Below are 25,799 nucleotides of genomic sequence, written 5' to 3' on the forward strand. Positions count from 1 at the left end.
AGTCTAGTTTTACTTACTTTTTCCTTCATTTTTTCAATTTTTTTCACCGAGCTTCGCCGCTGATGTCTCTCTTCCAGTCTAATATGGAAGACTGGATCACCAGACCTGCCAATCTGCTTCTCTTCTTGTTTCTCAGCCTCCTTCAGTTTGCTCTCTGCACTGATGCTCTCAGCGTGATACATATGGTATGTTTTCATCACCTGTGAAAATGTGACCCAAATTGTTAAAAGATGTTTGTCTGAAATTAGGGAATGGAAACCATTATATGACGTGTATGTTAAAGATATCACCTTCCAACTGGCAGAGGGAAAGCCAGATTGTTAGTAAAATAGATAACGGATATCCTATTCCTTTTACATAAAGCAAACAGAAATATGCAAATTCACCTGCCAGGAAGAGGCATTTAGGAACAGATTGTGATGAAAAAATGATTGACAGAGTCTTGTGTGTGCTCTCAGTGTACTTAAAAGTTCCCTCAAGCTTGAAAGTCTTCCTCTAAAATCTCCTCTGAATTATTAATTTGCAGAATAAACCATTACACATGGATACATTTTAGCTAAACTTTGGAATTACAAAAAACTCCAAATAAGTATAGCCCTTACTAAAAGGACTATATTGCTTAAAATCTACTTGTCAAAATATAAAAGGTAAACGTAAGGTTCATATATGGTTTTAGGAAAAAAAACTTTTCATAAGCACAAGGTAATATTTTATGTTAATGTAGAAAACATGACAGAAAAAAGAAAGTAAAATAAAAAATAAAAAAACAAAAAAGCATATGATTTTGGTATACAGCTATCCAGTCTTTTTTCTATGAAAATACACATACACACACACACAGACACACACTCTTCTTCATTTTAAAATGACATATATCACTTCTCCTTCAAAAAATTCTGGACCATACTGTATTTATAATTTTTAGTCTCCTATATCCTTTTCCACTTAAAAATATCAACATTTTTCTATACCACAAAATATTCCTCTAAAAGAGCTGTATAATATTTCCTTATACCAATTCTCTACTATTGAATATTTTAGAATATTTTACTTCTTGCTTTTTTATAAATAAAATTGTGTTGAAAACCTTTCATATATAGTGTATCTTATTTCTTCTCTTAGAAATGGTACACATAATTTGCATTTTAATAGATTTAGGAATATACAGGAGATGAAATTTTGTAATGTATCCTTCCCATGTATATTATAAATATATAATTAACCCTAATTTAAATTTTTTTAATTAAAAAAAGTTTAAAGGTATGGTGATTCCAATGCAACTAGTGTCTGAAAGAATATCTGAAAATTCAGCACCCAAGTAATCAGTGCGAGTACATTCTCAAAAATGATGTTAAATTCTCATCCACATAAAACAGACTTTATTTCATCTGTAAATAACTGTAAGTTATCCAGAACTAACTTTATAACTAAGGTATAATTGTGTTCAAGAGATTGATGTAATATTTTAAAGTAAGGAACTTGATTTTTCTGGTTTCAAAATATGAGCTTGAAAATAGTTTGAGGGCTGGAAGCATCACTAGAATAAATATATATATTTAGGTGGAACCCAATTGCTTTTTTTCCACAGGTTACATGTAAAAGGTAGAAAATCAGCACTTAGGGTTCAACTTAATGCACATCCTCCAGATGACTATTTGAAGCGTAAAATTTGGGGTTAATGAGGAGCCTTTACTTGTTCTCATAAAATCTGATAAAATCTCATAAAATCATAAGCTAGCAAATTACGTCAAAGGCACTGCTGGACAAGAACAAAGTGTGGATTAAACCACAAAGTCGGGGCAACTTTTTTCTTAGCTGGGTGTAACTACAAAGTTGTCTGTTTTTAGTTAATTATCAAATCTGTCCGGAGAGGGGGAGTTTGGTTGGCTACTCCAGTTTGAAAGAAAAATAAGATAGCATTAGGAAGCAGCTGGGGAATGAAAAGGGAGTCACCCTGCAGCTGGGCAAACAGCAAGGTCAATGAATCTATTACAAACCCTGCATTTCTAGGCTTGGCTCTGTTTATATTCCCCGCCTGAAGCAAACCCACATGCCATTTGGGTCTTGGTTCCAGTTACATCTTTAAATGAGAGGGTGAAAAAAACCAATCTCTCTCTCTCTCTCTCTCTCTCTCTCACACACACACACACACACACCCCATATGCAGTTGCTCAGCTGTCTTCTTGCTACTAGACAGAAAGGAAGAAATGAGAACACGTAACTCCCATCAAAGATGGATGGAAAGGCATCTCAGACAGACCAGAGTAACTGAGAAATCTTGATTTTAAATACTTTCTGAGGAAGAGATCTGAACTCCAGACTCTTGCAGAGGCCTACTGGAAGCAGGTAACTGGCACTAACTAAACTTTAGGGCTTCCCTGATAGCTCAGTTGGTAAAGAACCTGCCTGCAGTGCAGGAGACCTCGGTTCGATTCCTGGGTCGGGAAGATCCCCTGGAGAAGGGATAGGCTACCCACTCCAGTATTCCTGGGCTTCCCTTGTGGTTCAGCTGGTAAAGAATCCACCTGCAATGTGGGAGACCTGGGTTTGATCCCTGGGTTGGGAAGATCTCCTGGAGGAGGGAACAGCTACCCACACCAGTATTCTGGCCTGGAGAATTCCATGGACTGTATAGTCCATGGGGTTTGCAAAGGGTTGGACACGACTGAGAGACTTTGACTTTCAAGCTTTATGAACTAAGGATCCCAAGCAGGCAGCTAGCATGGCATTTCCCTGTGTTAGAAGGAAAATGTTTGAGTCTGACAACACTACTAGCAAGAAGAGGGTGTAAATATCACAATGTGGTGCAGCACGATAGCTGAAGATTCTCCACCCAGTTCAATGGTAATTTCCAGAAAGGTAATCTCTTTGTTCCATTTTCCCAATTTGACTTAGGGTTTCCACTGTTCTCAAAAATGTCAACAGTTACAATGAATGAATTTTAAAAGTTGGGGAGAAAAATACTAAAAGCTTCTAGAGAACTCTAATTTGCAGATAATGAATGCCAGTAAAAACTTCATTATTTAAAATGTAAGCTGTTGATAGAAGTTAAATGCGTTTTGTATTTAAAATAAAATAAAAGACAGTTCTCTCTTTTTCAGAGAAGTAAAAGAAAACGTTTGAATATATGCTGCAAAGAAAATAGCAGCTTCTCCATCAGCTTAATGCAAACACAAGCCTTTGCATACCAAATAACATGACAGGCATATCATGTTATAACATCCATTTAAATGTACTCCAATAGCATATTTTCCCATTTGAATACTTTTCTACAAAAACCTCATGCATAATTCTCCATTGAAAATACTCAATTTATCTTCCCTGCAAGAAGAATATAGTCAAGTAGAAAGTGACCACATCATACATTTCTTTGTGAGACTGTGAAATCCTGCACAAAAATTTTGGACAGAAACTTAATATTTTTTTTCCTTACCGACAGACCTATACAATGGACCTGACATTGCTCTTGTACTTTAAATCAAAATAATTAAAATATCTGAAGTAAATTTCAATATTCAGTGTAAAGAAATCACGATATATCTGAAAACTATCCATGTGTTGGAGATGAATGGATTACGGGTATAAATTCTACTTTTTGACTTCCGGCTCAGAAGTTAGAAGACATGGTTCCCAGAATGGATCTACCAGGTGTGAGGTGTGGACAGTTATTTAACACTTCTGCTTACAAGATTGTTGCAAATACCCAATTGTATGTGGCCCCTGTGTGTGGGTACAACTGAAACCATACTGAGTATTTAATACATATGTATGTATACATTTATGTATACAGTCTATACCACTAATATATATGTGTACATATATAATATATATTTAGCTAAACAAGCATTATATAATGCCTATACGTGCCAGACATTGTTCTAAGCATTTTCCAAATAATAGCTTATTTAGTCTTTCTGATGACATCACTGACTCAATGGACATGAATCTGAGCAAACTCGGGATACAGTGAAGGACAGGGAAGCCTGGCCTGCTGCAGTCCATGGGGTGGCAAAGAGTCAGACATGACTTAGTGACTAAGCAATCCTTCTAAAAATGCTTATTAGGTACATACCTTTATTCACCCCATATTACAAATGAGAAAAGTGAGGCACAGAGAGGTTAGGCAGTTTCCTCAAGGTCACACAGCTGGTAATTGGCAGAGCAACAGCTGGTACCCTAGCAGTCTGGCTCCAGATTCAGTGTTTTGGACTGCTGTGCCACAATCTTTGGAAAGTTGAAAGCACTGTACAAACATAAGCCCTCTTTATCTGGGGGATATAGTTACTCTTGGTCATATTCAGAAATGGAGGAAAAGAAGGAATGAAAGATAAGGATTTATTCATTCCACATTTGTAATGAAGACTTGGTTTCCAGGGTTCAGTTCAGTTTAGCTCAGTCGCTCAGTCCTGTCCGACTCTCTGCGACCCCATGAACTGCAGCACGCCAGGCCTCCCTGTCCATCACCAACTCCTGGAGTCTACACAAACCCACGTCCATCGAGTCGGTGATGCCATCCAGCCATCTCATCCTCTGTCATCCCCTTCTCCTGCCCTCAATCTTTCCCAGCATTAGGGTCTTTTCAAATGAGCCAGCTCTTCGCATGAGGTGGCCAAAGTACTGGAATTTCAGCTTCAACATCAGTCCTTCCAATGAATATTCAGGACTGATCTCCTTTAGGATAGACTGGTTGGATCTCCTTGCAGTCCAAGGGACTCTCAAGAGTCTTCTCCAACACCACACTTCAAGAGCACAATGCTTCTGCACTCAGCTTTCTTTATAGTCCAACTCTCACATCCATACCTGACCACAGGAAAAACCATAGTCTTGACCAGACAGACCTTTGTTGGCAAAGTAATGTCTCTGCTTTTGAATATGCTCTCTAGGTTGGTCATAACTTTCCTTCCAAGGAGTAAGCGTCTTTTAATTTCATGGCTGCAATCACCATCTGCAGTGATTTTGGAGCCCAGAAAAATAAAATTAGCCACTGTTTCTCCATCTATTTGCCATGAAGTGATGGGACCATGATCTTAGTTAGTGGATGGATAATTGAGTTGAAGAATAAGACTAGAGAAGTTAGCATGAACCAGATGAGAAGAGCCTTGATATCCCAACTACTTAAACAGTATAGAATTTATTCTGCAGGTGTTGGTAAATCTACAGAAATGTAAACAGTATGGTCAAAGCAGTACCTTAGCAGTAATCCAGTGAAGACAGGCAGGAATGTTTAGGGTGGGAAGTGACTTCATTTAGCACGAAGAAGAGGGAGTGGAAAGGAGGAAAGAGAATTCAGAATGGCAGGTACAGGGCTTTTTCTCTGTTCTCACTCTCTCGGACCTTTGCTTAAACTTGACTTGACTCCCCGCACCATGAAGTTCAAATGCTCTTACACTCTGGCTCTAACACCAGCTCAAACAGTACCTTTGGGCTGGTATTGGAACACAAGTGATCTGGTCGATCATTTAACTTCTGCCTCAGAATACTTCCCTGCCTCTGTGGCCCTTCCGCCAGACAACCCAACCTTACTGCCTGGAATGCCCTTCCCCAGCATCCTTTCCCGGTACCATTTTGACTCATCCTCCAAGTCAAGGTCAAAGGTCAACCTACTGCTAAGTGTTCCCTGGTTTCCCAGTCAGAGTGGTCTTGTTCTTCTGACCTCCAAGACCTACTTCCTGATACCACCTGAGAATCTGCCATGTGTTACAGATGTTTGTGTACCATTCAGTATCACGGACTGGCCTGTAAATTCAGTGAACCCACTAAAAGGATCTTGCATGTTAAGTCACTTTAGTTGTGTTTGACTCTTTTCGACCTTATGTACTGTAGCTTGCCAGGCTCCTCCATCCATGGGATTCTCCAGGCAAGAATATTGGAGTGGGCTGCCATTCCCTTCCAGGGGATTTTCTTGATCCAGGGACAGAATCTGCATCTCTTAGTCTCTTGTATTGGCAGGTGGGTTCTTTACCACTAGCACCACCTAGGAAGCCCCAGGTATCTTAGGCACCTCCAGGTTCTTAATACTACCTTCCATACAGGAGGAATAAAATACGGATCTGGTGAGAAACAAATGAAGGACAGGAATCCTTTTGTTTTCATCTGTCTATTCATTTAACAGAAATTATGTGACTGGCATTGTTCCCCTCCCTCCCTGGTATCCAAAACAGTACCACCAGTAAATACCCAGGACTGGACTGATGGGATGGTAAATAGTTCTAACTCAATTGTGAAATACACTTAGCATTAGAATTTACAGCATCTCAAAAAAAAAAAAAAAAAAAAAAAAGATGTCATGGTTGGGGTTGGGGGCTGCTGGTGAAAGCAATATGTTGGGGAGAGTACTTCCCAATTCCATACATGTGTGTGCCTGCCGTCACTCTCATGCCCCACTCTTTGCCACCGCATGGACTGTAGCTGCGAGGCTCCTCTGTTAATGTGATTGTTCAGGCAAGAATATTGGGGTGGGTTGCCATTTCCTACTCCAGGGGATCTTCCTGACCCAGGGATTAAACTCGCGTCTCTTGTATCTCCTGCACTGGCAAGCGGGTTCTTTACCATTAGTGCTACCTGGGAAGCCCAATTCCATACTCTGTCTATTGTTCTACTAAATCTATCAATCACAGAAAGCTCTTCATAAAAATGACATTCTTCATGTTTCCTTAAGTATCAACAACCGAAGGTAACGATCCCTTTTCTATCAATATAATCAATACATGACTAGGCTCTAACTGTAACTGAGTTTCTGCTAGTGCCAGATTAACAAAACCATCAGTGTAGGACCATCACTTTGAAGTCCATTCTCAGGAAGATCTCAGGTTCATGGGGAAGGCAGGGCTTCCAGTCAACCCTAGGCTGAGCTGCAAGCCTGGCTCCTCCAGGGGCTCACAGAACCCCAGTTCCTCTGTCTAGGCTGTGGGCTCTGCTGAGCCAACCTGTGTCTCTGGAGCTTAGTTTAGACAGCGGTGGCACCAACGACCTTTAAGAGAGCATCCTAATACTGCAGGCTGGGATCTTTACACCTGCAACCTTACGCTTTCCTGCCCTGTAGCCAATCCTGGAGATAAACATAGAGCCAGGCAGACCTGGATCTGAGTTCTTATGCTACTGATTATCAGCTGGGCAAGTTTCTTAACTTTCTTGAGCTCCAGTTTCTCCGAGGCAAAATGGAGATTAAGTGATGCAACGCATGGGAAGCACATAACAGGGTGGGCAGTTCTCTTTCTTGACAGTTTCTAACATATGGTGTAGAAGCAGGCACGCAGCCTCTGAGATCAGACTAATTGGCTTCAGATCCTGGCTCTAAGCAGAGAGCTGCAGGTCACTGCCCCTCACAAAGACAAAGCAGCTATAGAACTAAGAACAACAAAGGCAGACCCGACGGAGGCGTCTCCTGCTGTTTCATATCGCAACTTGGCCTAGCCAAAACGTCTTAAAAACTCATGTACCAGTGATGAGTGCCCCAGAGTTGATGGCATAGATACCTCCATGTTCATAAAACATACCACACTTAGAAAGGCTTCTAGCCTCTTTGCAATGTCCCCTCATCATGTTGTTGCCGTTGTTCAGTCTCTCAATTGCATTGGACTCTTTGCCACCCCATGGACTGCAGCATGCCAGGCCTCTCTGTCCCTTACCATCTCCCAGAATTTGCTCAAACTCAAGTCCATTGAGTCGGTGATACTATCCAACCATCTCATCCTCTGTCATCCCCTTCTCCTCCTGCCTCAATCTTCCCCAGCATCAGGGTCTTTTCCAATAAGTTGGCCCTTTGCATGAGGTAGCCAAAGTACTGGAGCTTCAGCTTCAGCATCAGTCCAATGAATATTCAGGGTTGATTTCCTGTATGATTGACTGGTTTGATCTCTTTGCTTTACAAGGGACTCTCAAGAGTCTTCTCCAGCACCACAGTTCGAAGGCATCAATTCTTCGACACTCAGCCGTTTTTATTGTACAGCTTTCACATCCATACGTGACTACTAGAAAAACCATAGCTTTGACTGTGACCTTTGTAGGCAGAGCAATGTCTTTGCTTTTTAACACACTCCCTACAAACATTTACAGTTTGTCATTGTTTTTCTTCCAGGGAGCAAGAATCTTTTAATTTCATCATGAGCAACCCCCCCCCTTTTTTTTTTGTAAGCTGATAGTTACTGTAAAATTAAGGGTAATTTACTGGAAAATTACCCAGGTTTCAGAGAGCTGTGTATACTGATCTGTGTTTATTCATCCACCAAAGAGCTACTGAGTATCCATAAACCAGGCATTGTCCAAGAGATGAAAGACATAATGCCTAACCAGTAAAGACACAAAGACAGGCCTACTCTGACTGAAGACAGATAGGAGGTAGGGAAGGAGGAGGTTGTGGACGTCCAGGTAGGCTGAGTGGGAGTCAAGTGGAGAAGGAACTCTAGGCTTCTTTTTAATCAGCTTATATTTAAGTCCAGGAGCTCAACTGGAGAAAAAGGTGGGGTGGCAGGGGCGTATATTTATATAAAGAATGGAAAGACAGGAGAAGCCCGCCCTCAACATGCATGTTAGTCAATGCTTAAAATGGATCTCAGTTCCCACCGCAATGCCCTGTCTCCCACTTAAGTCCTGTGAGTGAAACTTAATAATATTTTTTATTCTCATTTGTGGCATCAGGGATGGAAAGGCTGCTGATCCTGAAGGTAATGAGTTGTCAGTAGGACTGTCAGGATGATAACTTTTCCACCTTCTCTCCCAGGCTGGTACAGCTCTCTATAAGTCAATGAAAGCAGAATTTACAAAACATAATTATATTTGAAAAGTAACATTTACAGGAGAACTCACTTTGAGAGCTAGTATACTGGTGGTTAAGGGCTTACATTCACAGAACAAGCCTCTTGGGCTCAATTCCCTTACTCTGTGATTTTGAGCAAGTAACTTAACCTTTCAGTGCCACCACTTCTTAACTGTGTTAATAGGTATAACATTATCACTGCATGCATAGGGTAACTGGAAAGATAAGATATGTGAAGATATAAAGAGCACAGAAAAAAAAGTTGACATATAATAAATGCACGGTGTCAGCCACTGATATTTGAAAAAGAATTACCATAAAATATTTCATTGTAATAAATAGGTAATGATTTCTCCATGACTGAAAAGATTTTCACTTCCAACTAGTATAGAGAAGGGAACAAGTGATAATTCCATTTATGTATACAGTAAGAATTTAAGCAAAGCTCTTTAGAAATGAGCAAATAGCTCAAGATGAACAATTAAATAGCATGTGGTCCTGTCTTTACAGGTAGTTTATAAAAGAAAACGAGAAGTATGTTGTGGCTTCACTGAAATCAAATCAGTGTAACAGTCTAAATTTATCATCAAATTATATTTATAATCCAAACAAATGCTTTGGACAGAAGGCATTGTCTGGGACTCTGGACCCTACTGGGTGGGGACTGCCAACCAGCCAAATGCCAGGGCAACAGAGATACAAGAATAAACAAAACAAATGGAAAAATAGAGAACATATATACAAAGGGAAGAAGTAAGGTATGCTGCTGCTGCTGCTGCTAAGTCACTTCAGTTGTGTCCAACTCTGTGTGACACTATAGACGGCAGCCCACCAGGCTCCCCTGGATTCTCCAGGCAAGAACACTGGAGTGGGTTGCCATTTCCTTCTCCAATGCATGAAAGTGAAAATTGAAAGTGAAGTCGTTTAGTTGTGTCCAACTCCTAGCGACCCCATGGACTGCAGCCTACCAGGCTCCTCCATCCATGGGATTTTCCAGGCAAGAGTACTGGAGTGGGTTGCCACTGCCTCCTTCGGAAGTCAGGTGTAGACAGTCACAAAAATAATTGTGTTCTATTCAGCGTTGTGTACAAGATTTTGTTTCAGGAGTGGCATTTAATGGAAAGAGCTTAGGTCTATAAAATAGACCTGGATTTTGGTTCTAGCTTTAGCTGCAAAATACTTTTGCAACCTCAATCTTTCTGACCCTCAGTATGACCTTCAGCTAGTAGAGATGACAATATGAGGCCTCCGGACAGGATCAAAATTAAGGGGCCAATCAAACTCAACCATGAACCTCGAATACTTTGAAAAGTGTGAAATGAGAGAAGTACAAACTAAAGGCTTATCACAGAAAGAAAACTGATTGTTGAACTAGAAGGCTTCTGTGAGAATTTGAATATGCGCCCCGAAAAGGAGACTATTTGACAATGCTCAGAGGAAGTAACATAGGATGGTATCTAATAGTCTATAAAAAAGAGCATCCAGACTGTTATTCATGTTTTACTTTCTGTTGAAGATTTACTCTTCCCTTTCCATCTTCTACAAGAGCCTTTCAAGAGCCAGTGTTAGTGGAAGGAACTTTCATATGCCAATATCCAAAGGTGTGTACCCTTGGTCTGATGTGTCCTGACTGTGGCCTTGCAGCAAGGCTCTTTCTAACCTTGCTGGCCCACAGCGTTCTCACCTATAAATGATGTCCTTGGATCGCCTCAGGCCTTTTCCAGCTCTAAAATTCTATGAGTTCATGATTTCATTTATTTATCTTACAACTAAACGACACCATTAGAATTTATTATTTGGGGAAATACATATACTTCAAATATACTTCTCAACTGCTAAAGAGGCTGCCAAAGGTAGATGGCAAATAAAGTTTAATCAAAAGGAGAAACTACTATAACAAGAAATTATACTAATTATCTCTTGCTTCTGTTGACTGAGGCAGCAAAATAGTGCACCATGATATGCCAAGGATGTAAGATTCCTCCTAGAATTCTCCATGGGCTCTGAGGTCATAACTCATCTGCTTTGCTGCACAGAATATATCTAGAAATGAACAATGCCTGTATAGTCTAATGTACTATTATACTGATGAATCTTAAACCGGGGTATCCATTACTCTAGTAACTTTAATTAGCTCTCAAACTGATTAGTGATCAATCATCAAGTGCTCATTAAGGAGAAAAACCCAGAAACTATCTGGTAGGTACAGGGTTGACACACAGATTAGCTATGTGCTTTTATCTTTGACTGTTATAATTTAGTTAAAGCAGGGTGTCAGTCTTCTTTTTCAAAGTGCTAAAGTTAACAATATTTTTTACATGGCAATAGAAATTACAATTAGCTTCACCAGACTTTGTTACTTTAATAAAAAAATTTATGAAAAAGACTCACTTATCCTAAAGAGGATAGATTGTTTTCTGCCTTCTTAGCAAGAAAATGTTTCTGTTTGTAAGAAGAGCAACCTATATTTATTAATCTTAACCTGGGCTATTTCTATTTCCAGGAGTCACTAGAGGCAGCTTCTAATTCAAGTCTTTGAGTCATAAGCAGGGGTTATTAGTTTTGTAGAGCTCAAATGAGCCCTTGAAGAACACTCACATTCAGCAAAAATTTCTTGAGTCCCATACGATGTACCACAAACAGGCACTGTTCTATTTGATTTCTTCACATTCTATTATTAGAAATCCAATCATATTTTATTCTCTATTGATTTATACTAGGTTCAAAAGGATAATTCTTCATGAGAGCAATGAATAATTTGGTATAAGATCTGCCCACTTCACAATGATCAGAGATTGTAACATGAAATAAATGTGATTTTACCCAGGAACCTCTAATTTTGCAGTATATTTTCCTGTCTCATCTTTCAAGCGCTTCATTTGTAGTAGGGTAAAGAGAGAGTGGTAAGGACAGAAGATCTGAAGAAAGTCCAGATTAATACTCCTTTTATTCTGACATCAATGGTTTGCTAATACTTGGGTAATATTTAAGTGGATGGAGTTCACTGCATAGGCCATGTGATTTCATGTATCTGTGCTTTTCCTTACATGTAAATTGCTTTTTGTTTTTTGTTGGGGATGTTCTTTGTTTTTTGACTACAATGCATGGCATGTGGGGATTTTAGTTCCCTGACTAGGGGTCAAACCTGAGCCTCTTTCAATGGAAGCATCGAGTCTTAACCACTGGACCACCAAGGAATCCCGCAAATTGCTTTTCTGGAAGGCCCTTCCCACCCTTCCTTTTGTCACTAAAATTAGGTGTCATCTTCTCCAGGAAGCCCTTGGAGTGTCTCTGTGCTTACACAAAGCTGTGGAGACCTATGTCTAGCCCAGCACCCAATACCATATATGGAAATATTTCCCTAGTCTAGCTCATTGATGACAGGGCTGTTTGTCATCAATATGCTTCTGGGACCTATAAATTTGTTGAATGGCCCCTCCCAGCCACTCAGTGTGTATCACCTGGATATAATAGAGATGATCCTCTAACAATTTTAGAGCTGAGGAGAATATGCTTTTAGTACTTTTCATTCTACTGACTTAAAGAGACAGGGAACAGATTCTAAGATTTGGGACCAATACCGAATATTGTATTCCATAAACTCTAGAACTTAGAAATCACAAACCCACTCCACACACAGGCTGGGTAGCCACCCTCCAAAGGAGGAGAGTACTGTCTTAAGAGATAAACCATTCCATTTCTCAACAGCTCTGATGGTTAAATTCAGGAATCAGACTGCCTGGGTTCAGATCCTTGTTTTGTCTTGTATCATGTTCCATAGTTCTCTCACTGGTTATTGGGAATAAGAATCATGCCTCTAAGATTGTTGTGGAGATAAAATGAATTAACACACGCCAAACACTTGGAGCTGACACTGACACAATGAGTGTTAGATGGTGCTACAGAGATTATTAAAAATACCCCCCTTCTACCATATCTTTGAAGCCCACAATAGGCTCAGCCAGTGCTTAGCATCAGTGCTCACCTGTTTACCCTCTCACACCTGAAGGCTGAGAGCAGAGGGATGGTCTTTGTTCTATGGATCAAAGAAACTGAGCTGCAAAGAGACTTAATCCTTGCCCAACAAGTCAACAGAGAAAGTCAGTGATAGAGAAGGTCGTTCAGAAAGTCCTTGTTTCATAAAGGGTTTTCATACGAAGTCTTCAGAGGCCCTGAAATACAAGTTTAAGCTACTGAAAAAAATAATACCCTTGAATTGGCACTTGGAATACATATTAACTAGGGCCATAGTAAGCACAGTGGCAGCAGAAGTGACAAAGGGAGGGTTTCAAGCAGTTGGAAATGTTGAGGGGGAAAGTACATGTATAATGAAAGGCTAACACATTTCCTAGAATTTCAAAGTCACCTGCAATTTTAAATAATTAATTCTTTTCAGGGAAATGCTTCACATGTCTTCAACATTATATGTGTGTACTAGACATTTAAGTCATAAACTTTAGTATATGAAATATTTAAGCTGAGGACACAAGACATTTGGAATTGTAAAATCATAAAAACCTTGAAACCCTTGGAATTGTGGCATCAACTAAAATGGAAAGAATGATTTAGAGTTCTTTTAATGAAAAATGGTTTAGAATTTGACACATAAATCTGTTTCTCAAATCTAATACTTCTCACTCCATTTATTAAAAAGAAGAGAGAAAAAGAGAAGAAAGGTGAGAGACCTTTGTTAATCTATGTAAGAAAGCTTTTTGGGTTTTCAAATTGCTTTTGACCAGATGTCTAACCATTTTATTGGTGCCTATGTTCTTTATAGGGCTTCCCTCGTAGCTCCCTGGATAAAGAATCTGCCTGCAATGCAGGAGACCTGGTTTTGATCCCTGGGTCAGGAAGATCCCCTGGAGAAGGAAATGCAACCCACGCCAGTATTCTTGCCTGGAGAATCCCATGGACAGAGGACCCTGGCGGGCTCTAGTCCACGGGGTCGCAAGAGTCAGACACGACTGAGCGACTTCACTACTACTACTACTAAGCTCTTTATAAACTCATTTGATACTCTCCTGACATCTTCCAACTTCTGATGTTTTCCCTTCCTCTCTACATACGGCTCCAGAAGGAAATTCTACGAATATGCCGCGTGTTTGTCCGAACTGTATGCGTTGGTTCACATCACTCCTTTTGCCTTAAAAACCTTCCCCAACTTTTCCCCATTTCTCCTCCTACTAGAATCCTGTCCATTTCCAGACCCTCTCCTCCCTGAATTTTCCTTAATCCTTTGTGTAGACCTTTCTCTTTGGATCTCCAAAGCCCTCTGCCTGAACCTTTCTGTTGGTATGTAACGGTCTGCCTTAAGTTTCCATCACCATTAAAACGGGAGAACAGAGTGGGAGCTGAGCCTTTTGACTCAGCTTGGTCTGAGCCTTCTTAGCTGTGTGACCTTGGGCAAAGTATACTTAACCTTTCTGTGCCTCACTACTCCATAGGATTTAAGAGGCTGATTATATAAAGTGCTCAAAATATTACCTGACAAAGGTTAGCTGTTACTATTTAGTCATTGCGTAGCTTAAATTTGCCAGACTTCAAGCCTCTTGGACTGGTAAAGCTCCCTCTAAGCAGCACATACATAGTAGGACCTAGCTGCTAATTTGAATTAGAATAAAACCTGGGTTATATAGTTCCAACCTGGGACTCAAATTACTTAATTTGACTCTCTGTGACGTTCTCCCTAAATGGGGTTAATTTGATTATTTCTAAAGGCCCATTCAGGGCTAACATTCTATCAGATAATCACGTGAGTTAAGGTACACTGAAATGGTTCACTCAGTTCAACAGATTTAGATCTTCGCTCCCTTCACATGGCTTTTATATTTCTACTGGTCAATATTTCTAGTCCATTTTGAGACAACAAATCTAAGGAAAATACCTATGATTTACTCTACATGTAAGTATTATATATTTTGTTTTGATGAAAAATGATAAAGCTAAGTACCTTAATTACCCAAAAAAATAAACATTCTGATTAAGATGTCTGTTATGAAAGTATTCTAATCATTTAAAAGTCATACTACTATATTTCAGGATGTAATAGTTGGGATAAAGTACTCTTTGACAACGATTCTTGATAAGAAACATTCTTTAGGGATGTTGTGTTTTTACTAAACTATACTTTCTAACACTTTCTTTTCCATTTCTAAGCTGAATAACTGTTTCTGGTTCATAGTGCTCACTTTTTAAAAAAGACAGTTTTATTTGTAGTTCATAACAACCAACCATAAGTAATCTCAAATCTCAGAGAGAAAATAATTCCAAGCAGAAGTAGCTAGCATTTCACCTCAGTAATTAGCAGGGCATCCTAAAATATATTTACATATAAAGTTCTTATCAAACAGATGTCCAGGGTGGTGGGGGGCAGGGATAAATTAGGAGTTTCGATGAACATATATACATTACTATATATAAAACAGATAAGCAACAGGGATCCCGCTGTACAGCACAGGGAACTATTTCAGTATCTTGCAATAATCTATAATGGAAGACTGTAAAAAAGGAAGTATATAAATATATCTCTCTCCCTCTGAATCTCTCTGTTGTATACCTGAAACTAACACATAAATAAACAATATTTCATTAACATTTTTTTTAAATAAAAAAAGACAGGTATCCTTAGAGAGTCTTCCAATGGAGGCTTTACTAAATGAAATTGAGTTGGCAGGAAAATGAATACAAGTTCAACTACCGAAACTGGTCTCTAAAGCCCGTCTGTGTCAAGGCCAAGATTAGAATTCGGAAGTTGGCAGGGAGTCATGTGATCCCAACACCTCTCTTTCTTTCCATCTAAGTGTCTAGTAATAAAGCCAGGGGAAAGATATATGGAAACACTTTGTCAGCTCAAGATCTCGAAATAGACTGCTTCTAAAAAAAAGTTTTCCAGGTGGCATCACGGAGACTGTGGTATCCCAGAGAGATTCTCATTTGGGGGAACCTCGTACATGTCCTTTACACCGTATTTTCCTTTGTTCTGTGTTTTGTGCTGAGACCCAGACCTCTTTGTGGTCCCTCTCAAAGGAATGAATTTTCATTTTCACTACAGAAATATATATTTCAAATACTTTAAATGCCCTTGAGCTAAAATAAATACTTAGCCAAAAAAAAAAAAAAAACAAAAACTGTCTTTGAGGCACAGAGAAAAATCTTCCCAAGAATCTCTTTCGAAATGACTTTTCAACCTTGCCTGGGGCACATTTCTTCACTCTAGAAGAATGCATTAACTCCTGGTTCATGGGCGGCTCAGGGAGCCAGCAGTTCTTTAGGCGGAGTTTTCAAGGAAGGGCTTGAAATAATAAACACTGTCTTCCTTTGCATCTCCTCTAAAAAATAATTAGTTTCTTATTTTAACATTTTAAGGTAGTTCAAAGACCTGATGCAAAGAGCCGACTCATTGGAAAAGACCCTGTGCTAGGAAAGATTGAAGGGCAGGAGGAGAAGGGGGCCAGAGGATGAGATGGTTAGACATCATCACCAACTCAATGGAGAGGAATCTGAGCAAACCCCAGGAGCTGGTGATGGACAGGGAAGCCTGGCATGCTGCAGTCCATGGGTCGCAACGATGAGACACGACTGAGCGCCTGAACAACAAAAAAGCCAGCAAAGGTATCTGTGTGCATTCAGGGACCTTGTTTTCCAAATAACTCCAGTACAAGAGGCTCAGCATACTTGTGTTTGTACTGGGACGCCTTCTATTCTCTGTTTACATTAATCAAGCAAATGAGAGTTAGGGCTCCAAAGAAGAAACAAAGGTGTGTGAACTATCCAGTAATGGATACTCTGCACCAATCACTGTGTGTGAACATACAGCTAAACAGGTAGTGTTGACCCATACAACGCTGAAGCTATAGGAAAAGCTATGTTGTAAAAAGGCACCCACCCCCCAAATGAACACATGATAATATTAAAGCTGACAGTGCAAAGCAGTTTGAGGTTGCCACTTCTGTAACTAGCATCAACAATTTGGAAAGCTCTACCGGTGGTTCAGATGGTAAAGAATCTGTCGGCAATGCAGGAAACCCACGTTCAGTCCTTGGCTTGGAAAGATTGCCTGGGAGAGGGTATGGCGACCCATTTCAGTATTCTTGCCTGGAGGATTCCATGGACAGAGGAGACTGGCAGGTCACAGTCCATAGAGTCTCAAAGAATCAGACACTAACATTTATCAAGTTTTTAAGGGCTTCCCAAGTGGCTCAGTGATAAAGAATTCACCTACCAATGCAGTAGACATAAAAGAGACATGCCTTCAATCCCTGGGTTGGAAAGATCCCCTGGAGAAGGAAATAGCAACCCACTCCAGTACTCTTGCCTGGAAAAACCCATGGACAGAGAAGCCTGGCGGGCTACAGTCCACAGGGCCTCAAAGAGTCAGAAACAACTGAGCACATGCACAAACCAAGGTTTTATAAGTGGCAATCAGAGTGTACAGTGTAAGAGTTCCAGCTCTGAGTTTCACCTATGAGATCAGGTTCCACCGTTTCTCTCTCCACCTGCCCTGCACATCATTCCCTAAGGCAGCTGTCCAGTGGGGAATTAATGGACCTTGGGGACAGAACTGGGCTGAGATTTTGGAGCATTCATTTACTGTGTGAACCTGAGCAAATTATTGGGAGCCCCGGTTCCCATTAGTAACCTTGGGATCCCAAATACCTGCCTCACTGGGGTGCTGTGAGAAATAAATGGGATCCTGCATGTACTTGGATAAATCTTCATTTTCTCAGTTCTTTCCTCTTAATTTAATGGAACTTGAGGATGGCTCTTGAGCCATCTCTTGACTCTATGTGTGTCACTGATGTTTGGAGAGAGTGAGCATCAATTCAAGAAAATTAGAGATACCAAGCGAACATTATATGCAAAGATGGGCTCAATAAAGGATAGAAATGGTATGGACCTAACAGAAGCAGAAGATATTAAAAAGAAGTGGCAAGAATACACAGAAGAACTGTACAAAAAAGAGCTTCACGAACAAGATAATCACGATAGTGTGATCACTCACCTAGAGCCAGACATCCTGGAATGTGAAATCAAGTGGGCCTTAGAAAGCATCACTATGAACAAAGCCAGTGGAGGTGATGGAATTCCAGTTGAGCTGTTTCAAATCCTGAAAGATGATGCTGTGAAAGTGCTGCACTCAATATGCCAGCAAATGTGGAAAACTCAGCAGTGGCCACAGGACTGGAAAAGGTCCGTTTTCACTCCGATCTCAAAGAAAGGCAATGCCAAAGAATGCTCAAACTACCACACAATTGCACTCATCTCACACGCTAGTAAAGTAATGCTCAAAATCCTCCAAGCGGCTTCAGCAATACGCGAACCATGAACTTCCTGATGTTCAAGCTGGTTTTAGAAAAGGCAGAGGAACCAGAGATCAAATTGCCAACATCCACTGGGTCATCGAAAAAGCAAGAGAGTTCCAGAAAAACATCTATTTTTGCTTTATTGACTAGGCCAAAGCCTTTGACTGTGTGGATCACAAGAAACTGTGGAAAATTCTGAAAGAGATGGGAATACCAGACCACCTGACCTGCCTCTTGAGAAATCTGTATGCAGGTCAGGAAGCAACAGTTAGAATTGGACATGGAAAAACAGACTGGTTCCAAATAGGAAAAGGAGGACGTCAAGGCTGTATATTGTCACCCTGCTTATTTAACTTCTATGCAGAGTACATCATGAGAAATGCTGGACTGGAAGAAGCACAAGCTGGAATCAAGATTGCAGGAAGAAATATCACCTCAGATATGCAGATGACACCACTCTTATGCCAGAAAGTGAAGAGGAACTAAAAAGCCTCTTGATGAAAGTGAGACAGGAAAGTGAAAAGGTTGGCTTAAAGCTCAACATTCAGAAAACTAAGATCACGGTATCCGGTCCCATCACTTCATGGGAAATAGATGGGGAAACAGTGGAAACAGTGTCAGACTTTATTTTTGGGGGCTCCAAAATCACTGCAGATGGTGATTGCAGCCATGAAATTAAAAGACGCTTACTCCTTGGAAGAAAAGTTATGACCAACCTAGATAGTATATTCAAAAGCAGAGATATTACTTTGCCAACAAAGGTCCATCTAGTCAAGGCTATGGTTTTTCCAGTGGTCATGTATGGATGTGAGAATTGGACTGTGAAGAAAGCTGAGTGCCGAAGAATTGATGCTTTTGAACTGTGGTGTTGGAGAAGACTCTTGAGAGTCCCTTGGACTGCAAGGAGATCCAACCAGTCCATTCTAAAGGAGATCAGTCCTGGGTGTTCATCGGAAGGACTGATGCTGAAGCTGAAACTCTGATACTTTGGCCACCTCATGTGAAGATTTGACTCATTGGAAAAGACCCTGATGCTGGGAGGGATTGGGGGCAGGAGGAAAAGGGGATGACAGAGGATGAGATGGCTAGATGGCATCACTGACTAGATGGACATGAGTTTGAGTGAACTCCAGGAGTTGTTGATGGACAGGGAGGCCTGGTGTGCTGCGATTCATGAGGTTGCAAAGAGTTGGACATGACTGAGCGACTGAACTGAACTGAACAATTTCTTATGGATTTATCATGACATCTGTGTTAATTTCTATTAAAATTTGCTTACTAAAGATGGTAAGTTCCTTGTTTTTTTTTAAAACACCGAGTATAATGCTGCAAAACCTAGGCAAAATAAATATTAACACAGGACAAATGATTGTTTTTCTCATAAAATATACTATCACCTTTTGAGATTTTGGTATGAGGGGATACGTATAACACTTCAAATCACCATTTTTGGCGATTTGTTGCAGGCAAATTTTGTTTTGAATATTCCTTTTAAGCTTTTGTGTCACCATTTTTCTGTTTTTGCCTCTTCACTTCTCCATTAACCCAGTCATAGTCCTCTTCATATTTACTATTGATTTGGTTTTCTTATAGGATGTTACCTTCCTTTTTCTTTATGTACAAAATACATACTATTTATAAAGAAAAATTATATGTATGTTTGTGTGTGTGTGTATATATATATTGTTGTTAGTCACTAAGTTGCTCCTACTCTTTTGTAATCCCCACGTAGCATGCCAGGCTCCTCGGTCCATGGGATTTTCCAGGCAAGAATATCGAGTGGGCTGCCATTTCCTTCTCCAGGGAATCTTCCCAACCCAGGGATCAAACCCATGTCTCCTGTATCAGCAGGCAGTTTCTTTACCACTGAGTCACCAGGAAAGTCCACGTGTAAATAGATAGCTACACCATCTGTAATTACTGTTAAACATTACCACTGCTCTCCACCTTTACTCAGAGGCAGACAAGAAGCTGTTGCCATCCCCATGTCACCAATGATGAGGAGGTGATAATGATGCTGAGGATGACACTAACTACGTACTTTCATTAGGCATTTGCCATTTGCCACACACTGTTCTTGACGCTTCATCTGTATTAACGCAGCTTTATTTTTTTTCCTAGCAGTTACACATGTCATACTATATATTTGTTTATTCTCTGCTTCTCCTTCCTAGAATGTAAATGCCTTGCGAGGAAGAAACATGGTCTGTTTTTATTTACATCCATATCGCCAGAGGATGAGATGGTTAGATAGCATGACCAACTCAACGGACACGAATTTGAGCAAACTCCAGGAGACAGTGAAGGACAGGGGAGCCTGGCAAGCTCCAGTGCATGGAATTGCAGAGTTGGGCACAACTTAGTGACTGAACAACAACATATCTTCAGTATATCTACAATTAGCTGGCTCGGTAGGAGGCATTAAAAAACTGTGGAATAAACAAACTAGCTTTCCTAATAGTGTGGGTGAGCCTCATCCAATCCAATGAGGGCCTGAACAAACTGAATAAGAGAGAATTTGCCCTCTGCCTGTCTTCAAGGTGAGACGTGATCTGCTCCTGCTTTGGATCTGAACTTGGGCTGGAACTTACACCATCAGCTCTCCTGGTTCTCAGGCCTTTGGACTTAAACTGGAACTATATCCTGGCTCTTGAGCTTGCTTCCTGCTGATTTTGGGACTTCTTGCTTCCACACTGCATGAATCAATTCCTTATAATCAATTCCTCTCTCATATAAATATATATAATCTCCTATTGCTTCTGTTTCTTCTAGATTAATACAGATGTTCAGATCGGTTAACCGAGCTGAGATTCAAGTACAAGTTCACTGCCAGTCCAGTCCATTTTGTTTCCTTAAAGCAGGGCACTATCCTTGCTTTCTTAACCCCACTTGAGTTCTCTTTCACATGTTAAGCCCAAAAGTAAGTTAGCTGGTGAATTAGAAAGAGAATCTGAGGATACTGATTTACTCATTTTTTAGCTGAATGAGTCCCATCTGTTAGACCTTTTTTTCTAAAAATTTTAATTGTTTAGTTTATTTGTTCTTGTTTTTTTTTTTTTCTTTCTGTTTGATCACAAATTAACATTTCTAAGAAGTACAGGTTGTTATTGAGGAACATGTTCAATTTTTCACTTACGTTTTTATTAAAGCAACATTAATGCCTGTGCTGTGCTAAGACCTTCAATCACGTCCGACTCTGTTACTTTATGGAATGTAGCCTGCCAGGCTCCTCTGTCCATGGGGATTCCTCAGGTAAGAATACCAGAGCAGGTTGCCACAGCCTTCTCTGGGGAATCTTGTAGACCCCGCGATCATCTCCTGCATTGCAGGCAGGTGTCACTGAGTTTAAAAAATATAATGGTGATAAGCGACTTAAGTGCTTTGTGTTATTCAGTTCAGTCGCTCAGACGTGTTTGACTCTTTGCAACGCCATGAATTGCAGCATGCCAGGCCTCCCTGTCCATCACCAACTCCCAGAGTTCACTCAGACTCACGTCCATCAAGTCAGTGATGCCATCCAGCCATCTCATCCTCGGTCATCCCCTTTTCCTCCTGCCCCCAATCCCTCCCAGCATCAGAGTCTTTTCCAATGAGTCAGCTCTTCGCATGAAGTGGCCAAAGTACTGGAGCTTCAGCTTTAGCATCAGTCCTTCCAATGAACACCAAGGACTGATCTCCTTTAGGATGGACTGGTTGGGTCTCCTTGCAGTCCAAGGGACTCTCAGGAGTCTTCTCCAACACCACAGTTCAAAAGCATCAATTCTTTGGTGCTCAGCTTTCTTCACAGTCCAACTCTCACATCCATACATGACCACTGGAAAAACCATAGCCTTGACTAGACAGACCTTTGTTGGCAAACTAATGTCTCTGCTTTTGAATATGCTGTCTGGGTTGGTCATAACTTTTCTTCCAAGGAGTAAGCGTCTTTTAATTTCATGGCTGCAGTCACCATCTGCAGTGATTTTGGAGACCAAAGAAATAAAGTCTGACACTGTTTCCACTGTTTCCCCATCTATTTGCCATGAAGTGATGGGACCGGATGCCATGATCTTTGTTTTCTGAATGTTGAGCTTTAAGCCAACTTTTTCACTCTTCTCTTTCAGTTTCATCAAGAGGCTTTTGTGTTGTTACGCAGCCATTAACATTTAGAGATGTTAGAGAATGGCTTCCCCAAACTATGGCAACAGAGACAAAATGACACTCCTGCAGAGGCTCTGGCACCAGAGCTGAACTTGAGCTCCCAATCTACTATTTACTGTGCAACCTGGCATGCCTCTCTGAGCCTTAGTTTCCTCATCTGTGAAAAGGAGATAATGACAGTAACTGCATCATAGAGACGACACGAGGATTACCTAAAATCATGCAAGTGGTGTGCTTAGCACAACTAACCATATAAAATAAGCATACAGTAAATGTTAGCTACTTTGAAAGGCATGACTAGTTATCTAAAAATATCTCCTATTCTCTCTCAAATTGACAAAATCCCTAACTTTTAACTGGCTGCCAACGAGTCAGCCTATAATGCCGAGACTTCCCTGAAGCCTGGTGAAACTGTGTTTCTAAAGTTTCCTCACTGATTAGTGCAAAGAAATAGAGGAAAACAATAGAATGGGAAAGATTACAGATCTCTTCAAAAAAATTTGAGATTCCAAGGGATCTTTTCATGCAAAGATGGGCTCAATAAAAGGCAGAAATGGTAAGGACCTAACAGAAGCAGAAGATATTAAGAAGAGGTGGCAAGAATAAACAGAACTATACAAAAGAGAACTTCATGGCCCAGATAAGCACGATGGTTTCATCACTCAACTAGAGCCAGACATCCTGGAATGCAACATCAAGAGGGCTTTAGAAAGCATCACTATGAACAAAGCTAGTGAAAGTGATGGAATTCCAGGTGAGCTATTTCAAATCCTGAAAGATGATGCTGTGAAATTGCTAGACTCAATATGCCAGCAAATTTGGAAAACTCAGCAGTGGCCACAAGACTGGAAAGGTCAGTTTTGACTCCAATCCTAAAGAAAGGCAATGCCAAAGAATGCTCAAACTACCACACAACTGCACTCATCTCACACTAGCAAAGTAATGCTCAAAATTCTCCAAGTCAGGGTTCAACAGTACATGAACCGTGAACTTCCAGATGTTCAATTTGGATGTAGAAAAGGTAGAGAAACCAGAGATCAAATTGCCAGCATCTGTTGGATCATCAAAAAAGTAAGAGAGTTTCAGAGAAACATCTACTTCTGCTTTATTGATTACGCCAAAGCCTTGGACTGTGTGGATCACAACAAACTGGAAAATTCTTCAAGAGATGGGAATACCAGACCACCTGACCTGCCTCCTGAGAAATCTGTATGCCGGTCAAGAAGCAGCAGTTAGAACTGGACATGGAACAACAGCCTGGTTCCAAATCGGGAAAGGAGTACATTAAGGCTGTATATTGTCACCTTGCTTACCTGACTTATATGCAGAGCACATCATGCAAAATGCCGGGCTGGATGAAGCACAAGCTGGAATCAAGATTGTTGGGAGAAATATCAATAACCTCAGATATGCAGATGACACCACCCTTTTGGCAGAAAGTGAAGAAGAACTAAAGAGCCTCTTGATGAAAGTGAAAGAGAAGAGTGAAAAGGTTGGCTTAAAGCTCAACATTCAGAAAACTAAGATCACGGCATCCGGTCCCATCACTTCATGGGAAATAGATGGGGAAACAGTGGCTGACTTTATTTTGGGGGGCTCCAAAATCATTGCAGATTGTGACTGCAGCCATGAAATTAAAAGACGCTTACTCCATGGATGGAAAGTTATGACCAGCCTAGACAGCATATTAAAAAGCAGAGACAAAAAAAAGCAGAGACATTACTTTGCCAACAAAGTTCCATCTAGTCAAGGCTATGGTTTTTCCAGTAGGCACATACGGATGTGAGAGTTGGACTATAAAGAAAGCTGAGTGCCGAAGAATTGATGCTTTTGAACTGTGGTGTTGGAGAAGACTCTTGAGAGTCCCTTGGACTGCAAGGAGATCCAACCAGTCCATCCTAAAGGAAATCGGTCCTGAATATTCATTGGAAGACTGATGCTGAAGCTGAAACTCCAATACTTTGGCCACCTGATGCGAAGAGCTGACTCATTTGAAAAGACTCTGATGCTGGGAAAGAGTGAAAGCAGGAGGAGAAGGGGACGACAGAGGATGAGATGGTTGGATGGCATCACTGACTCAATGGACATGAGTTTGAGTAAACTCCGGGAGCTGGTGATGGACAGGGAGGCCTGGTGTGCTGCAGTCCAGGGGGTCGCAAAGAGTCAGACACAACTGAGCGACTGAACCGAAACGGAAACTGAAAGTTCTGGCCAATGAGATGTAGGTGAAAGTGTGCTATGGAACCTTCAATAAGTCTTTGTAAGAGACAGAGGGCCTTCTTTCTGCCTTTCTTTCCCTTCTCCTTTCTATTGGAGTCTCCTTTCTCCATTTCAGAAATGCAGATGTAACGGCTGGAGCTTTAGCAACTACCTTGAAATATAAGGACAAAGATACAGGTAGGTTTCTCTGAACAGTGTATTAGGAGGAGCCTGATTCTTCTATGGCTATATGTAACCTACATACCAGTCCTGGGCTGCCAATCTCTGAAATTCTTCTATGTGACAGAGATAATAAATGTCTATCTTGTTTATATCATTACTCCCTGGCATGATAGAGTACCTGTTAAAGGTCCAACTAATTCTAACTACTGTGGTTGGCTAAAAACCATTTTGAGGCCCCATTTCTATAAACAAAGGCAAGGTTGAGGCAAAATTATAGAAAAGAGGATTCATGTCTTCACAGCCTTTCCTCTCCTTCCAGACAGCACTTGGATGCCACCATCTTCTCTTTCCTGCTCAGAGGTCCAGGTCTTCATGCCAGATGGATATAATCTGTTCTCAAAGGATCTGATAAAACTCATTTCAATTAAAATGTAAAATGATCATACAGTGTTTTTTTTTTATTTGTCTTGGGCATTCATATCTTATTTAAGACAAAGGTTATTGATAGAATTATTAACAGACCTATGTGAGAATTACTTTTGGGCAGGGAAGCCCACACATAAGGTTACTACCCACTGCTAAGGCTGACTGTGTTGTAATATAAAGCAGCCCACTAGTTTAAGGCAGCTAATGCACCTCAAAAAAGGAGTTCACCTTCAACTCCTAAGGAGTACCAAGGGTTAAGAGAAAGGGAGGAGGGAATTTGTTTGAAAGGCAATTAATAGCATTCTCAATTTCCTGAGGCTCCATATTTTATACAAATCACTTAAACAATCATTATTACATCATCAGTTGTACAAGATTCCATGTGTGCGGCTTCGCTGGTGCTCAGTGGTAAAAAAAAATCTGCCTGCAAGTGCAGGAGACACAGGTTCGATCCCTGGTCCAGGAAGATCCTACATATCGAGGAGCAACTAAGGCTGCGCGTCACAACTACTGAGCCTGTGCTTTAGAGCCCACGAGCCACAACTACTGAAGCCTGAGGGCCCTGAAGTCCGTGCTCTGCAACAGGGGAAGTCACTGCAATGGGAAGTCTTCACGTTGCAACTAGAGAGTAGCCTCTACTCTTCAGTTCAGTTCAGTTTAGTCGCTCAGTCGTGTTCAACTCTTTGTAACCACATGAACCGCAGCACGCCAGGCCTCCCTGTTCACCATCAATTCCTGGAGTTTACTCAAACTCATGTCCATTGAGTTGGTGATGCCATCCAACCATCTCATCC

The 25,799-nt window shown here is 40.7% G+C and overlaps 1 protein-coding gene across 1 annotated transcript in view; it reads right to left on the reverse strand.

The window, feature by feature from the left end:
- Nucleotides 1-25,799, reverse strand: part of SRGAP1 (SLIT-ROBO Rho GTPase activating protein 1) — a 294,550-nt gene that overhangs the window by 89,586 nt on the left and 179,165 nt on the right. The window contains exon 5 of the mRNA XM_052639735.1: nt 18-200. Coding sequence (XP_052495695.1) covers nt 18-200 — 183 coding nt within the window. The remainder of the gene's footprint in view (nt 1-17; nt 201-25,799) is intronic.

This window comes from Budorcas taxicolor, chromosome 5 (genome assembly GCF_023091745.1).
Source record: "Budorcas taxicolor isolate Tak-1 chromosome 5, Takin1.1, whole genome shotgun sequence".
Taxonomy (NCBI): Eukaryota; Metazoa; Chordata; class Mammalia; order Artiodactyla; family Bovidae; genus Budorcas; species Budorcas taxicolor.